Source organism: Gadus chalcogrammus, chromosome 11, assembly GCF_026213295.1.
Source record: "Gadus chalcogrammus isolate NIFS_2021 chromosome 11, NIFS_Gcha_1.0, whole genome shotgun sequence".
NCBI classification, from domain to species: domain Eukaryota; kingdom Metazoa; phylum Chordata; class Actinopteri; order Gadiformes; family Gadidae; genus Gadus; species Gadus chalcogrammus.
Genome location: NC_079422.1, coordinates 12600388 through 12618332, shown reverse-complemented (window position 1 = coordinate 12618332; position 17945 = coordinate 12600388). Strand labels below are relative to the sequence as shown.

General features: G+C 46.3%; 1 protein-coding gene across 1 annotated transcript in view; it reads left to right on the top strand.

Annotated features, from left to right (window-relative positions):
• The window catches only part of cubn (cubilin (intrinsic factor-cobalamin receptor)), a 58884-nt gene extending 43476 nt beyond the window's left edge, over positions 1 to 15408 (top strand). The window contains exons 50-67 of the mRNA XM_056602008.1: positions 532 to 735; positions 1016 to 1165; positions 1400 to 1521; positions 2239 to 2464; positions 2995 to 3182; positions 5143 to 5299; positions 6541 to 6690; positions 7373 to 7561; positions 9029 to 9158; positions 9474 to 9691; positions 10971 to 11170; positions 11670 to 11832; positions 12307 to 12515; positions 12756 to 12900; positions 13372 to 13553; positions 13980 to 14145; positions 14535 to 14770; positions 15207 to 15408. Of these exons, the coding sequence (XP_056457983.1) occupies positions 532 to 735; positions 1016 to 1165; positions 1400 to 1521; positions 2239 to 2464; positions 2995 to 3182; positions 5143 to 5299; positions 6541 to 6690; positions 7373 to 7561; positions 9029 to 9158; positions 9474 to 9691; positions 10971 to 11170; positions 11670 to 11832; positions 12307 to 12515; positions 12756 to 12900; positions 13372 to 13553; positions 13980 to 14145; positions 14535 to 14770; positions 15207 to 15314 (3143 nt within the window). The 3' untranslated portion in view covers positions 15315 to 15408. The remainder of the gene's footprint in view (positions 1 to 531; positions 736 to 1015; positions 1166 to 1399; positions 1522 to 2238; positions 2465 to 2994; positions 3183 to 5142; positions 5300 to 6540; positions 6691 to 7372; positions 7562 to 9028; positions 9159 to 9473; positions 9692 to 10970; positions 11171 to 11669; positions 11833 to 12306; positions 12516 to 12755; positions 12901 to 13371; positions 13554 to 13979; positions 14146 to 14534; positions 14771 to 15206) is intronic.
• The last annotated feature ends 2537 nt before the right edge of the window (positions 15409 to 17945 follow it).

Here is a 17945-nt window from a genome sequence, read left to right as displayed (position 1 = left end):
CGTCCTACTGTGTTATTGCCGAACTCTTATGCTGCTCTTTTAAATAAGATAAAAGACAGACGTGAGCCCTTTTAGTTTCAGAATCTTGAAACACAAAGGGTGCAATGAAATGTTGTATGCATTCACCTATGAGTCATGAATGATTCATGAATAAGTACCTTGACTTATTCACACTGAGTAAGGGGAAACACAATGATGACCTCATCTCTACACAGATCTCAAATACAGTAATGAATTAAAGTTATGTGTTTCTTGGACATCAAACTCCAAATCCCTTGAGGGACTTATCTTCTTAGCCTAATACAGTTTGGCTGTTTGTTTTGATTGAATTCTCTGCATTTACATTTTCCATTGAGTCATTTAGCTGATGTCCAAAGTGACTCAAAGCATACAATCCAAATCTGAAGTGCTACCAACAGCAATTCCAAGCACTGCATGATTCGGTTTTAAAACGTAAACGAAACAGCTGTCCAGAGTAGCAGTACGAATCTTCATACTCAAATATCTCCTCCGACATTGTCTCTGACGCAGTGTGCGGCGGTATTCTGGACAACCCCGCCGGGGGGAACATCACCTCCCCGGGGTACCTGGTGTCCAACTACAGCAGCAACCTGAACTGTGAGTGGCTGATCCAGAACCCGCAGCACGTCAACTCCTCCATCGTGGTGGTGCTAGAGGACCTCCACCTGGAACACCACCAGACCTGTGAATCGGACTACCTGCAGTTCCGCCTGGGTGAGTGACGTGAGGGAAGATCACTGGAACGGAAAACGTTTTCACCACAGATGTTCTTTGATGTAACCTGTTGTGATGTGAGTGCACAATATTTATTTGTTATTTTCGGCTGGATTCTGACCTTATTTAAGTTTAAGTTAATAGTTATAAGTTACAGTTAGTTATAACTCTCTCTCTCTCTCTCTCTCTCTCTCTCTCTCTCTCTCTCTCTCTCTCTCTCTCTCTCTCTCTCTCTCTCTCTCTCTCTCTCTCTCTCTCTCTCCCCCCCCCCTCTCTGCAGGTGACTACAACGGGGAGTTGCTGGCTAAGTTCTGTGGTCAGACCACGCCCCAGGTGCCCATCGTGGTGTTCACCTCCGAGCTGTGGGTCCACTTCCAGACGGACCAGGCCGAGGGGGACCTGGGCTTCATGGCCCACTACATGTTCTCTGGTCGGTTCCCATAGAAGAAACTAAATATACTCAATAAACTCAACCATGGGAAATACATTGAACATATCAGCCATATCTTCTTTTTCTGATTCAATTTAATTGAATTTGCTTTAATAAATGAATGCACATTTTCAAACATATACATATATATATATATATATATATAAAGGCCTATGTACCTAATTATTTTGTATTATTCTTTTCTATGTATAATTCTTATTTTGCATCTTTTAGATTGTGGTGGATGGCAGTCCGGAGAGGGAGGTGTGATCTCCAGCCCCAACTACCCCGACCACTACCCGGGCCCCAGTCGCTGTGCCTGGCTTCTCGAGGCCCCTGAGGGCCACAGCATCACTGTGAGTTAGCTGTAGACTAAGAGTAGAGATTATATAATTATTTATGAAATATTAAACAGGTCAAATAGACTAGACGAGAGAGAGTTTTGGATTATGTTGTGACATTGAAAGGCTAGGATTCCTAGTTGGTCTGTTTGTTTGCAAGCTAGCCTGTGTATGTTGTTGAGATATAAAAGTTTTCTGAATGAGCAACTGTTCATGTAACTGAAAGAGTTAGTAAGTTAGACTGATGGATGTAATTTATTACAAAATGTCTGTGGTATTTATGCGGATAGAGAATTTGACATTCTCCTGCTGACTCGTCCTGATCCGAGCTCAGTTACTTAGTCAGTTTTCATAATTCATAAATGAAATCACAAAAATGCCACCGAGTTGTGTAAGAACACCTCAGTGCTCCTTTGTCTCTTTTCGCTAGCATGAACAAGTTTTAAGCATTTCACCCAGACTTTTCTGGCCCAAATACCTAGATTTAGTAGTAAGTGCTTTCATTCAAAGCGTCCTAAAAGTGAGGCGGCCAAAAATGAAAATATACAATCAATTACTTAATTACTTTAAATTAAACGACTAAGGAGAGTGCAGAGCAGCATAGCAAACAAAAACACAGGGTCAGTCATTATCATTATGTTTATTATCTATTTGTAATGCTCCCAAGCAGTAACTATCCCACACGTCCAAGCATCGCTGTCTGTCCTGTGTCTGACCTGCGTCTGTCTGCAGCTCACCTTCACCTACTTCAGCCTGGAGGCCCACAGCCAGTGCAGCTGGGACTCGCTCACCATCTTCAACGGAGCCTCCCCCGGCTCGCCCGTCATTGGCCAGTATTGCGGCACCAACTCCCCGGGAACCGTCCAATCGGGATCCAGTAAGATGGCGGTGGTCTTCCTGGGCGACCACAGCGTGTCCAAAGGGGGCTTTGTGGCCTCCTGGACGGCAGACTCCTCAGGTGGGCAGCAGCTTCACCGTTTCTCAGATTCCCATCTTTATGATGTAGATACTCATGAGTGACAGCACTGTAATGAAACGGTTATTGACCACAAAATATATTTTTGTTACGGTGAATTACCTTACTTGAATCTCTGATTCGTATGAATACCTGCCACTTTCTTCAGGTGTTTGTGTTTAAACTAGGTTTTTTTTTTTTCAGCACTTTTTACATAACGACAAATGCGATTTGTTTTGATTTTTCTCAGCCTCACTTTGAATAAAAGCCTCCCCTCACTTTGTTTAAAAGCATCTGCTAAATGTAAATATAAAGTATACCATGATCAACGATGTGTTTCTCGAGCCACCTAAAGTAACTAATAACAACGTCATGCGATATAATCAAGGCCGTGAAATACAAAGTGAGCGATGTCTCTCCTTGCCTACGGACTCCATGGGCGAGTGATGACGACATTGAGCGACGACGTGAAACCAACGCAGAGATAATGAAACCGAACGGATCCACAAACTCTGTCGTCCTTGCCGACCCAGGCTGCGGCGGCGTGATGCACGTCGACTCGGGCTCCATCCGCTCCCCCGGCTACCCGCAGAACTTCCCCGCCAACGCAGAGTGCTCCTGGCAGCTGGTGGGCCACGAGGGCAGCCACCTGGAGATGAGCTTCCAGGGGGAGTTCCAGATCCCGGACGACAGCGGGACCTGCCAGAGCAGCTACGTTAAGGTAAAGGGGCCGGGGTGGGGAGGGGGGAGAGGGGGAGGGAGGGGGGAGGGGGAGGGGGAGGGGGAGGGAAGGGGGCAAAGGAGAGCGAAGGTTGGATGGAGGTTGAAGGAATTCCGGGGTGGGAGGGAGGGGAGGGTGAGGGATAGAGGGACGGCGAAGTGAGGGAGGGAGTGGCGAGGGAGGGAGGGAGTGGCGAGGGAGGGAGGGAGGGAGGGAGGGAGGGAGGGAGGGCGGGAGGGAGGGAGGGAGCAGTGTGGGAGGGAGAGATGGAATAGTGATGGGGGGGGGTGGAGTTTTGAGGGAGGAGGGTGCAAGGACGGATGGAGCAACAAAGGGAAGGCTATTATAGGCTAAGGGAAGGCTGTTATAAAAATCGATTATTGATTGAGTGAGAGAAATGGGGCGTTGTGGAAACCCATCGAATTTGATTCTATCTCGTGTTATTGTTATTTGAATAGTGATCACCTAGATATTAACTGTCTTGTTTTTGTATTGCTTCAGCTATATTTTCTGAACGTCCATCCAGTAAATGTAATTACATTCCAAAGAGAAGATTCCCAAGAGAGTAGGAAGAAGGTTGGGGGTATGTATGGCGGGAGATGAGAGACAATGGGGAGATGGAGCGATTGTAAGACAATTCCCAGGATTGAGGGAACAGAGAATAGGTAGATATTGACAGAGTGGGGCAGACACACCAAATAGACAATAGGTAGACGAACGACCTACAAGAAGAATGAGTGAGCTGATAGTTAATATCGTTCTGTGTGCATTATTTTACTGCATGTTGCAGAGTTGTCTATTTATAACAACATGGACACCAGGGACAGAAACTGGGGAGGGGAGGTAAAAAAGCTAAAGACATGTACATGTTAGACATGCTAATGTCGTAGCAGCAGAGTTGAATGTGGTCATGGAGTGCATGTCCAATATATTGATGGCAACGGAGAGCAGAGAGATTTACAATGCGGCAGTAAAGTTGGACATGGAGAGAACATGTTTACTGCGCTGACCTCAGCACTTTGTGCCATGTTGCACCGTCAGCAGATAATCCATAAGACCCACATGGAGTTCACCTCCGTGGGACCGGCATGGTTTATTAACCCAGCTAAATCCAATCACGTTGCACACGAACAAAAATGCACACACATGCCTTCACGCTTTCCACTCTGCCCCTCCCTAATAAAGACACATACCTACCCACACCTTGTACTATACTGTATATATATATACCATAGATACTTCTACACTTCTTTTAGTGCAACATACATTTGTATCTTACCCTTATCTTAGCTGTCAGTTTTTTATACACCCCTAGTCAACACAATTCTAATTTGTAGGCCTCGAGGTAGGCAGGCTAAACATAGTCTTCAAATGTTGGTTGTGATTCACGGTAGAAGTTAATAATGATGGTCATTTATTTAAGGGACATAATCTGTCTATATAATAATAATCGACGATTTTATCACGTCATATTCATCCTAATCTCATTAAGGTTCATATTCATATCCGTATTTGTGTTTCTATTCATACTCATATTTATATTCATAGTTATATGAATGTTCATATAAATTATGATTTATATTCATAAGGTCATTCATGTCGACGCGGCTGTCTCTATTCATACCCGTGTTAATATCAGTATTCTTAGGCATATTCCTATTCATGTTCATATTCGTATTCATATATTCATATTCATAATCATGTTCCCATTCTTGTTCATATCCATGTTCACATTCATGTTCATATTCGTGTTCATAGTCGTGTTGATATCCATGTTCACATTCATGTTCATATTCGTATTCATATCCATGGTCACATTCATGTTCATATTCTTGTTCATATTCATGTTCATATTCGTATTCATATTCATGTTCATATTCATGTTCATATTCATGTTCATACCTGTGTTGGTATTCGTGTTGATACCCATCCTCCCATGCGTGTGTGTCCTCCCGGCCAGGTGTGGTCCGGCAGCAGCCAGACGGACGAGGCCCTGTTGGCCACGGGCTGTGGCTCCACGGCCCCGGGCCCCATCATCGCCCCCACCAACGTCCTCAACGCCCGCCTCCAGGCCTCCGGCCCCGCGGGCAAGGGCTTCTTCGCCTCCTTCACCTCCAGTAAGGCAGCTGAGGGAGGCTCCCGTGGGCCACAACATTTCTTTATCGGTCATGTGGTCGAGTACTTCCGGAATAATCTGTGGAACAAATATCCCAGCGCAAATTCTAAGGCCCAATCCCATTTCTACCCCTTACCCCTTCCCCTTACCCCTCCCCCTTGTTTTGAATGGGTAAGGGGAAGGTGGAAGGGGTAGAAATGGGATTGGGCCTAAATAGAAGCTGATCACTTTTCTAAGTATGTGATGTAGGAGTCGTAGCAATGGTAATGTTAATTCAATAAATACGCCTGGTTAGCATTACAGTTTGTGGTAAACATTATCCAAAGTATGTGCTGCATTATTGTTATACACACAGGTGTGTATAGAAACAGGGAATGCTAGATTTTGGTTGTTTTTGCAGTTGGGAATATTTAGCTCTGTACGAGGCAATATCATCATTGAACTTATTGATAGTAGTCCTATTTAAAACCAGTATCATAATGTATTATGTCTTTGTGTGTACGTGTGTGTGTGTGTGTGTGTGTGTGTGTGTGTGTGTGTGTGTGTGTGTGTGTGTGTGTGTGTGTGTGTGTGTGTGTGTGTATTTAGGAATATTGCACATATAATGCATGCATGTATATATGTTTGTAATCATGCATATAGGTCTTTCTATATATAGAAAAGGGCAGAGAGAATCATCAGAGACTCCCTCCACCCAGCTCACCCTCCACTCAAAAACAAACAATGCAAATACAGCCTCAGACAGTGTCATCACACACACAACAAGATTCCACAAAAGCTTCTTCCCTGCCACAGTGAGACTGTTGGCAAAAACAGAGTACATCTGAAAAAATACAATGTGCAATATCCCTCACCACCCTACCCCCACTTCCTACGTGCAATAACGCTGCTACATGTGGTTATATAGTATGGTTACACTGCTGAATAGCTAAGTACACTGCAGTGTATAATGTGCAATGTGTTCTTATCTCAGTTTCTTCATTTAATAGGTATATTTTTAATCACTTTTATTGTGGTTCTCTCTGCGATGCAATGCATAATGTGCAATTTATCCTTATATCACATTTATTTGTATTTTTTTATTATTACTATTTATTGTGCTTCTCTCCCTTGACTTGGGAAGCCCTGCACAAGAACTCCTATGTGTTTAGACTGTCTGATTTATGCACAAATGGCGAATAAAAAACCTTTGACCTTTGAGTACGGCTAACTGCCCTGCCCTCCCTCTGAACAAACCCTCAGGGTGCGGGGCCAACTTCACAGCCCGCAGCGGGCGCGTGGTCTCCCCCAACTACCCGGCCCACTACCCAAACCACTCCAACTGTAACTACACCATCGACGCCGGGGAGAGCACCATCATCGTCCTCACCTTCAGGTCCTTCCAAGTGGAAGGTAACCCCAGACACACGTCAATACCGAGTGAAACCTAATACTCCATTGGTTCATGTGTTTTAATCAGTGATTTGCACAAACCGGGCTATAGAGATGTAGTTGAATCAGTTGGTGGACCTGGTCCCAATTCTGAATCAATAACTCTTAGTCTCTGGCTGTAAGGTGGATTCATTGGTTTTTGGTGTTTTATTGAACAGTGTACTAGTCACCCTTGGTTGGGGCTGGTAAGATCCCTGGGATTCAAGCTGCTTTAGGTAAGAGATGGAGAGCAGAAGAGGGGAAAAGAGAGCAAGATTTGAATAGAACAAATAAGGAAATGAACAACACCAGAAAGAGTCAACCTAAAACAATGAGTCTCAGAGCCCATCTCAATCACTAAAAGCGCATTGGCATTTCTAACAACTAAGACTCAAATTATAGCTTAAATCGTACGTGCAACACCTTTAAATATGTATTGGATATATTATTTCTTCCCAGGGATGTTTATGAGTGTCAAAGGTGCCCGAAATGGGCCGATATATAATGGTAGCATAAACAAGCAAAACAAAAGTTAGTTAGGGAATAACTAACTGTATAATAATTAGTAACAAGTTCAAAACTCACATTGAACGTGAGCCCTGTCTGTTTATCTGTCACACCACAAGAGCGATCACAGCCTACCTCTGGTTCTGCTTCTCCCTAGCCTACCCCCCCTGCACCTTTGACGGGCTAAAGATCTACAGGGGCGTGGCCCCCACCCAAGGCCCCTTGGCCACCCTCTGTGGCACCACCATCCCAGGAAACTTCTCCACCTTCGGCCCCATGCTGCTCAACTTCTACTCCGACTCCGCCTTGTCCGACAACGGCTTCCTGGCCGAGTACCGCGCCTTATGTGAGTGATGTGGATACTGCACGCTCCCCTGAGAACAGTTTGTAGGTGCGGCTATCAGACACACCTTGGCCCTTGACACATTATTCTCGACTCTCTCGCCTCGGGAGGGAAGCAGGTGCGTCGCGAACAGACAGAAAGCAAATAATCGTAATAATCCTGCACATCGATCAAACCCTGATTGATTGTGGGACATTTGGATCGCTCTCTCTCGTGATTATAAACGAATTGCTCATTGTTCATTTGTAGTGAAGCCCAAACTACGGCCTTGAGTCGGTGTCGATCGACCCCCGGGCTGAAACTGTCTCCATGTGAAGCTATTTGCTTCGTCATCGCTAAAACCAGCGGCGCTGGTTCAAACTCCTCCATACCCCCCCCCCCTCCTCCTCCCGTTCGCCACCCGTGGGACTGGGCGGTTTTTCGGGGTGGCGAGCTGTTTACAAGCGGCCGGCAGGGGAATGCGTGGAGTGGTCCGTTCGGCGGGGGGGAATGCCAGGAATGGCAGGACGCTGCGCTTTTGGAAACAATCAGAGGGGATTTGACCAGGGCGGCCCGATGGAGAGAATAGGACGCGGCAGTGGACGAGAGGAAAGGAGGAAACGAGAGAGAGAGAGTGGAGTTGAAAGAGTGAAACCGTAGCCTACATCATAACAACCCTGTGAACAAAACATGAGTGCACCCCCCCCCCCCCCCCCCCCCCGCGCCCATCCCCTTCTTTCGGAAAACAAAAATAACCCTAAGAGGAAAATACATGGAGCCTAAATGTAAGTGACAAGACAACACTTAGACGAGGTAGAAACTGAAGTGCCATGCTGATTTTTGGCAAACCAGCCCACACACGCACGCACGCACGCACGCACGCACACGCATGAAAAAACACTCACAGGCACACTCTCATAAACACAAACATGCACATTCAATAACACCCCGTTCTGTCTGAAATTGCAGTGTCACGGATTGCACCTGATCCAGCACTCACTTTAGCAAGGCTTCTGATCTTATTTCACACTTGTCATGCCTCAAACTGGGCTCATGTAGAGTTGTCACTTGTTCCCAGGGCAGGGGGTACATGTGCTTGAGAATACAGCCTTGAGGAACAGTTGTATGAGCTCTGATCATCATTGCTTTTAGCACCTCTCTTCAGCTCTATGTCCCCATCTCATATTCTATCAGAAATTATATGCTTTTCAAATATTTTAATGTTTTGTTAACATTAAGTCTTTTTAACAATTGATATTTTCTGTGTGCCCGTGCGTGTGTATGCGTGTGCACGCCCATGCCTTCCTGTGTGTGTGTGTGTGTGTCTGTGTATTTGTGTGTACCTGCGTGTGTGTGTGTGTGTGTGTGTGTGTGTGTGTGTGTGTGTGTGTGTGTGTGTGTGTGTGTGTGTGTGTGTGTGTGTGTGTGTGTGTGTGTGTGTGTGTACCTGTGTGTGTGTGTGTGTGCGTGTGTTGATCTTCTGTTCCCCAGCATGTGGAGGTTTCTTCAACAGCACATCGGGGACGGTGAGCAGCCCCGCCATCTCAGAGACCAACTACCATCACAACATCAACTGCTCCTACAACATCATGACCACCAGCGGCAGAGTCCTCGACCTCAAGTACGGAGAGAGAGAGAGAGAGAGAGAGAGAGAGAGAGAGAGAGAGAGAGAGAGAGAGAGAGAGAGAGAGAGAGAGAGAGAACCTCTCTAATCGCTCATCGCTCAAGGGACCACAATGGCAGCCAATTTAAGACATTTTTGCGCACTGCCATTGGCCCATAGATCTGTCAGCCTATGCTTGTTGTTATTATGGGCCTGTTGTTCACACACACAAACACAGTTTACATGCCTGTGTTCAGCCACACTTGTGCCTGAGCGGCAGATAACATGGTGGATTCCCTCCTAGTGAAGCCCGGCTGCCCCATGCCCCCCCAGGTTCAACACCTTCCACCTGGAGGCGTCCTCCAGCTGTCGCTACGACCACGTCTCTGTGTACGACGGAGGCAGCACAGCGGCGCCCCTGCTGGGCAAGTTCTGCGGCACGGCCCTGCCGCCCAACCTGCGCTCCTCCACCAACCAGCTGTACCTCCTGTTCGTCACCGACCAGACTGTGAACGGGATTGGCTGGCGCGCCACCTACTCCGGGACCATGGGTGAGGGGGCGGGGCCTATTGTGAAACTCCTTGAGAATTGTTGATGCGTAGATTGAATGTATGGTTGTACGGTATTGACTGTATGCTAATTATATGCTTACTTATTTATTACACATTTAATTTAATACTCAACGATAAGTGGTTATCGTTTCTTATTTAGACAACAATGTGTGTCAATTTGTATTGCTACGTTATTTGCTGCAACGTCTGAATTTTTATTGCCGTGTATATGAACAAAAAAACACAACCTCCTTTGACGGTTGCTTCCTAACAAGAAGGCCAAGATGGTGGTGGTGGTGGAGGAGGTTCTGTTGATCCCCTCCCCATAAACCCTCCCTGCTCTCCCTCCCTCTGTAGCACACCTCAATTATTCCAACCCCTCAGCCAGCTCACTGCACTCCCCCTGGGCCCCTCTGCCCACACAAAGGATCGGCACAGCCTTCACTCACTGGCCAGGCTATGGCCTAGGGATGGGGGGAGGGAGGGAGGGTTTGATGGAGGGACAGAAGATGGAAGGGAGGGAGAGGAGGGAGGGGGAGAGGGAGGGAGGGAGGGAGGTGGGATGGAGGGTGGGGGATAAGGAGGGAGGGAGGGAGGGAGGGAGGGCTTGTTGGAGGGACGGAAGATGGGAGGAGGGGAGAGGAGGGAGGGGGAGATGGAGGAAGGGAGGGAGGGGGGGAAGGGGAGAGGGAGGGAGGGAGGTAAGGTGGGATGGAGGGTGGGGGAGAAGGAGGGAGGGTGGGAATGAGAGAGGGAGGGAAAGAGGGAGGGAAGGAGAATGGGAGGGAGGGAGGGAGGGAGGGAGGGAGGGAGGGAGGGAGGGAGGGGCTGGGTGTGGTGGTCTTGCTGCTGCAGGACATCTCCGTCCTGTAGCCTCTGCATGTTACAAAGGTGTGACATCATGTTTCTGGGCGACTGTACACACACATATCGAACCACTGTACTGGGTATCTATGGCGAGTGTTCCGGGGTGTGCCAGTGCAACCCTGGACCAGCAACCTCAATGAACAGGCAACTCAACTATGAATACAATGTATACAAACTGTATTAATATATAATATTATAATATATATATATAAAATGTATTAGATAAAATGTACTTTTTATTTGTATTGCAATCATACATATAGAAATGACATAGCACAAATCCAGTGAATCAAGCAAGGCTTTTCAAAGTGGCTTGTGGAAACTACTTTTGTTTGTTTGTTTCACTTCATGTCGGCCCGCTGTCTTTTAAAATGGCTTAACTTTATATCTTTGTGTTTCCCGTCTCATGCAGGTCCGGCCCAGGGTTGCGGGGGTTACCTCTCCATGCCCATTGGCATGTTCGGCTCCCCGGACACCAACCTGGACAGCCACTACGAGCCGTACCTGAACTGTCTGTGGACCATCGAGATGCCCATCAACAAGCTCATCAACCTCACCTTTGACTCCTTCGACCTGGAGAACTCCCCCAACTGTCGCTACGACCACATCAAGGTAACGGCAAGAGATCCAGTTCAAGTGTGTGTGTGTGTGTGTGTGTGTGTGTGTGTGTGTGTGTGTGTGTGTGTGTGTGTGTGTGTGTGTGTGTGTGTGTGTGTGTGTGTGTGTGTGTGCTGTACATATATACAATGGACATGTAGCACATGTAAGAACAGACCTTGTGCTCTGCTTGGAAAAAAAAGAAAAACCAAAAGAATGCTTTTTACAATAAATATAATGAGAGGATGATAGTTGCAAATGAAAAGACCATCATATCATTATGGTGTAATTTGCATAGTGATAGTAAAACCAGCACTGTCACTTTCCATCTGCAGCTATCAACGTTTCTATTGCAAAAAAAATATCTGAGGATTTGTCACAATACATTTATTCATCTTAATTATTAGATAACCCCGCTCTTTATTTCCTTATGTCCCATTCGCTTCACCTCTTAACTCAATACACACCTACTCTTTTACTTCTCGTGTTCTTACTCTCTCTTTGTGCCTTTAAGGTCTATGATGGCGACAACGTGAACGTCCCTCTGGTTGGCTCCTTCTGCGGGAACACCGTCCCCATGCCCTTTGTGTCGTCAGGCAACTTCCTGACCGTCCTCTTCGTCACTGACGGCGTTGTGCAAAAGAGGGGCTTCAACGCCACCTACAGGGGGATGGACGGTAAGACACCTTCTCATTAAAGTTATGGTTAAAGCCCATCCAGTGGCGCCACTGGTTGGACTCCACTCATTTACAACATTAGGGTTGTTATGCTGCATATTGCTTTTTCATTCGAGTTGTAATGAATAAGCGTGCACAAAGTTGACTTTCATGTTCAATCGACATTGATATTTGTCCCTTGGCTCCATAACAAAGGTCATTTTGGGTGACCTTTTGGTGCCTGCATGTCCAGAAATCGAGTGCTCTTCACTCTAGACTTGAAATCGCAGATGACAGCTCATGCATCAATCAGTATCTCTTAGCATCATACCCAACCTGCCCATACCCACATTTGCTGGGAACCTCAATGATGTTTTTTTTAGGGTGCATCAATGGCCAGCAGTGTTAAATACTCAAACATACGTGTACTTTTAGACATCCATAATACTCTAAAAAGGAAATGATGGAGGTACCCCAATGCCTCCCCATACACAGTGTTATGCGGCGGCACGCTGAACGCCACCACGGCGATCCAGACCATCACCTCGCCGTTCTTCCCCAACGCGTACCCGGCGCAGACCTCCTGCCGCTGGATCCTCGACGCCCCGCCCCAGGAGTCGGTCAAGCTGTCCGTCCAGACCTGGACCCTGCAGCCGGGCCAGAGCTGCTCCAGCAACTACCTGGAGATGAAGGACTGGCCGGTGGTGAGCGGCGCACGGGCTCGGGCCTTTCTATCTGGGAAACATTAGACTTCATTCAAATAAAAAGTATGCAGTGAACTAAAGTGAGGCAAGTAAAGACACGGTGGAAGTATCATCATTGTCATTCTCCTCCTCCTCTTTTTAATACGAAATCTGACCAGATTTCATTTGATTCAAAGAACAATGAGTTAAATTACGATTTATATTCTGACGAATTCTGTCTCTCTCTCTCTCTCTCTCCAGGGAGACTACGGACAGTCCCATAAGTTCTGCGCCGGTGAAAGCCCGGTACCGGACTTCTACAGCTACGGAAGGACCATAAGTCTGCATTTCAAGTCTGACACCTTTATGCCAGGAAACGGCATGAGCTTGACCTATCAGGTGGCAGGTAGGCGGGGTGCTAAGTACTATTAGAAACGATGACATCAGCCACGAGTAAAACGCAGGTTTACAATGCTTAAGATTCAGAGGGGACAGTATTAGTATCATGTCAAGATATCGAGTTGGTACTTCTTTTGTTATCTGATTGGTTATGAGTTGCCAGGGGTTTCCTTGTTGCATATCTGAACCTTTAGCATCCCTCACCTAACATACCGTGTTGGAATTATTGAAAATACTAGAGTATGCAAGAATACGCATGCGCATAAGATTAGAATAATGATAAATCTACAAAATAAGTATAGGCATATACACAGTATGATTAGTAGATCTGCAAGCACAATAAGTGAATACATTTGTTGTACTAAAGTTGTGCAGATCAAAATTCGTAAGGTGAGCTCTTGTATACCTCTGTGTGTGTGTAACTCCTCGCTGCTACCCGATAGAGACAGCACACTGTATTCCCCCTCCCCTCCCCTAGGCTGCAGCCGCACCTACCAGCAGGCCTACGGCTACCTGAAGAGCCCTGGCTGGCCCGACGTCTACCCTCTCAACACCGACTGCACCGTGGTGCTCATGGCTCCGCAGGGCAGCTCCATCTCCCTGTTCTTCAACAGCTTCGACATAGAGGGACACTCCCTCTGCGCCTACGACTACCTGGAGGTGAGCTGGCCCCAGTGGCGACTGTACGCGCACAAACGTCGCCGTGGCAACAACATGATGATTCACGGTTTATGAAGGTGGCTAGGAGAAACAAGGTCCTGACCTCCCTGGGGTCACTAAAGATCCCATGGCACCCGTCATTAAGACTAGGGGTGCTAAACCCGGTGTCCTGGTCCAATTCCCAAACCGGGATCTTTGTACCAACGTGGTCTCCCCTAAACCTCCCCTGGTGTCTAATTGTACAGCATCATTACTCACCTCTCCACTGGTGGTGGATGTGGTGTGCCGTCACCACTCCACTCACACAAACACACACACACACACCCACCCAACGTGCACCCACCAACACCCACACACACAAACACAGCGTCTTGAGAAGTATTTCCCTCACTGTGTCTTGTGGTTCTGCTCTGATGTCTGGGTAAGGTCCGTAACGGCTCCACGGCCACCAGCCCTCTCTTAGGGAGGTTCTGCGGCTCCGGGCTGCCCGCCCCTGTGTTCCCCGGCACCAACGCGCTCTACCTGCGCTTCAAGAGTGACTTCAACAACGTGCGGGACGGCTTCGAGGCCACGTGGACCTCCTCCCCGCAAGGTGGCGCCGTCTTTTGTGATATTTTATACATTTACCAACAATATATGACATGAATGTGGCTTAATGAGTTCACATCCGGATGTCTGAGCAACACCGAGCGAATCTTTTGGCCATGAACACTGCTGCGTTTGTATTTATTATTATGGTCTGAGACGGATAGATTATTTTTTGTATTAACAAAGGTACCCACAGGTAAGCTCACTGGTAGTCCTTCCCTAGACCTTGGTCTTGTTAATGCTGATCCATATAAATGTTTTTTGGTTTGAGTGCTCTGGGCTTTTGGTACTGACAGCACACTAAAAGTGAAAGGAAGGTTGCGTGAAGGCCATCGACCGAATAATAAGCCAATCAAGACTTGCGTCACACATACCTGGCCTGTCTCTGGGCAGGTTGCGGCGGCACTCTGTACGGAGACCACGGCTCGGTGGCCAGCCCCAACTACCCGGGAACCTATCCCAACGGGACGCACTGCGAGTGGGGCATCCGGGCTCCCCGGGGCCGCGTGGTCACCGTCACCTTCGCCCAGCTCAGCATCGACGACCCCGGAGACTGCCAGAACAACTTCCTGAAGCTCTACGACGGCCCGGACAGCACGACGGCCCCCGTGGGCCCCTACTGCGGACGGGTGAGTGGACTAGCTCCTCACAGAGACACTGTGTATTAGGAGAACACTGAACTGAAGAGGGCTGTTTTAGGATGCTGTTTCGGTGAAATGTGACAGAGTGTGAGGCCCTCAGTTCTGAATTTCATCTTACAAGGGAACTGGCGGTATTTACCAGTGCAGCCGTCAAACACTGGTAATCGTGTTTGGTGTTTCTGATGGGCTGAGAGACCTCCCCAAACCGAGTTCTGTGGTCGCGAGATTCCGCTTTTGTTCATGTTTGGCTAATCTCCGAACTTTGAAAAGTCGGATTTGCAAGACTAGTATTTGGCTGCTTCTGAAATACATTCCAGACTTCTTCAGTAAAAAAGTCCCACGTTGTTCAGAGAGCTTTGGGTGTGTTTAGTGGAACCTACGTGTGCTCCACAGTAAAGAGTCTGTCCCCTGTCTTCCTCCTCAGGAGACCAACATCGCTCCGTTCACCGCTTCCTCCCATCTCGTCTACATCGTGTTCCAGGCGCAGTCCAGCGTCCTGCCCTCGGGATTCCGACTCACTTGGAGCAGCTGAGAGGAGAATTCATGATACACACACACACGCGCACGCACGCACACACGTGCACACACACACACAGAGCTGTTTACAGTTTAATTAATCTCTGTGAAAAAACAAACACATTTGTTGCAGTTGTTCTGCTTCAAAATCAATGTAAATAAATATTTTTTTTAAATCAACGTCATCAGAAAATAGTTTAATGAACAGCTGTATTTTTTTAATCAGTTTTTGTATAAATCTTTGTGCTAATAGGAAATACATGAATTTTGGAAGAGGAATTTGTGATGACCTTAATAAAAGGAGACTTTTGTTGTGAGGTAATTGTTTCTCTTGTGCTCCTCGTCTCAGTAATGAATGGCAAAAATCTGATTTGCGGAAAACTCACTGACTGGAGCCCATTTTCCAAAGGAATGTCTATAATGTTTATACCCGAGCAGTCACTTTGAAGATTAAATGAAGTAGCCTAAATTCCTTTTTCTCCTTGTTTTTGGTCAACCGTGTGGAGCAGTGTATGATTAGGCTGACCTAAGAAGTGCTCTTTCATATAAGACACTCAACTGCTTGAGGCAAGTGTCATTCCCAGAATGCATTGCTACCCGGAGAACACCAGTCACAGTAGACAGAAAGAGATCAATTTAAATATTGAGTATTAAACTTGATCATATTGATTAGGGTATTACCGAATACTGGCAGAGTATAGCCAAGCATGCATTTTGAAAGATATATAAGTTAATATAATTTTGTATTACCAACTAGCAATTTAGGTAATTATTTATGGGTAGTTTTCCACTATGGGCAAACATGTTGAATTCAAATAAGGTCAACCAAAATACGTTTTCCACAGGTCTGGTCTGCATGAGTAACAATTCTTAAGATGTTTTTGCAGAAGCTCTAATCCTACTTAAGCCTATTATTAGTATTTTTTAAATGGAGCCTACTATCACATCTCCTAAATTTCCTGCGAATAATAAAGTTTAATCTTATACAATTTTCCTATGAGCCAAAAAGCTAACCAAACGTTTAACTTTGACTGCCGCTGCATGTAATTACTACAAACTAATGTATTAGTTGCTGTTTTACAGCTTGGTTCAGAGGTCTAACAGCTTCTCCATACCGGGCAAAATTAGATCCCATTCTCTATGCCTTGAAAATATAAAGTTGAACAGAAATATGTGAACACAAATACCAGGACCATGTTTAAACAATTCCTTTCAGTCTGCACAACTCCTGGACATGTTGTTTCACTTATCGGCTTTGTAGCTTCTTAGAGCATCAACGTAGTTACAAAGGTTCTTTAGACATCATTAGGACACACAGGCACAAACACAAATACACACACACGGTTGTTACACGAGAGCCGCACTGTAGAATGTAAAGAGGTCAGATGTCATGGGAGAGTGTAAATGTGCTGGGGAAGTGGGAAGGAGTCCTAATGACTTAGGTGGGAGAATCAGACTGAAAAAATAAACACCTTAAATGTCTCTCTAATGAGAGAGAGAAAGAGAACGTGTGAATACATGTGTTTGAAGGGAGAGAGAAGTGCGAGTGTGTACGTGTGGGTGCACATGCCACATGTGTGTGTTTTTGCATAGCAGGCTCCAAGTATTTTCCTTTTAATCAAGAGAACATTATTTAAAGTTGCTTTCACATAACTCATATCTGATTAGTTGTCCCGATAATAAGCGATTATTTTTATGGACCCCCCCCCCCCCCCACACACACACACACACACACACACAGTGTGGGGGGGGGGGGGGAGGTCTATCTGCGCACATAACTGTACTTCTGTGCATGTATGCGTGTATGTGTTACGATCTACAGAAATCTGTATGTTATGTATGAGCTATTATACAGTATGCATGACTGCATGTTCCTCCTGATATAAGCCTTGCATACTCCCATGTACCCTACTTCTCACAAGTTGTATTGTGACGGTTTTTTCTGCTTCAGAAAGGGGACATTTACGTGTCCCCTTAGTTATATTAAAACCCATTAGTTATATTTTATAAACAATGCAGGCAAAACCAGGATTTTGATTAGGATTAGGATTGGCTAGATGTCAATGTCGTTTTGACCAAAACCGGATGATCGTTTGAAAAATCTAAACATAGATGAGGGACCTTACTTTACAGATGAAACGTTATTCCATAAGAACACACTTATAATGAATATGTGTAAAATGTATGTTCGAAGGATTTGGAAATCAAATTCCCTGCACGAAAAAACAGGTGTTACTTTTATGCTGACAAATTAACACATGGGTGCACACGCACCACACACATATGAACACAATCGCAGTGAGCAGGGATTCATGAGGTTAACCCTTGGTGCCTCTCACAGTTCTGCAAATACGTTAGGGCTAAAGATAGAGGAGCAGTGCATCCATGTTGGCTTCAAAATAAGCAAATAAATCAACAACTTTGCAAAAGTCGGAGAAACTGAGAGAAGAAAACATGCACACGGCTATGCACAAACACGCAAACACACAAGCACACACACTCACACTCACTCTAGCCATCTAGTTCGGCCTTAAACCACATCTGGCCCTATCACAGAACCCACCCCTATCTCTTCAGATCTTACTCCCAGGACAGGGCTGGCCTGGGCTTGGCTGGACTGGGCTGGACTGGGCTGGGCTTGGATGGA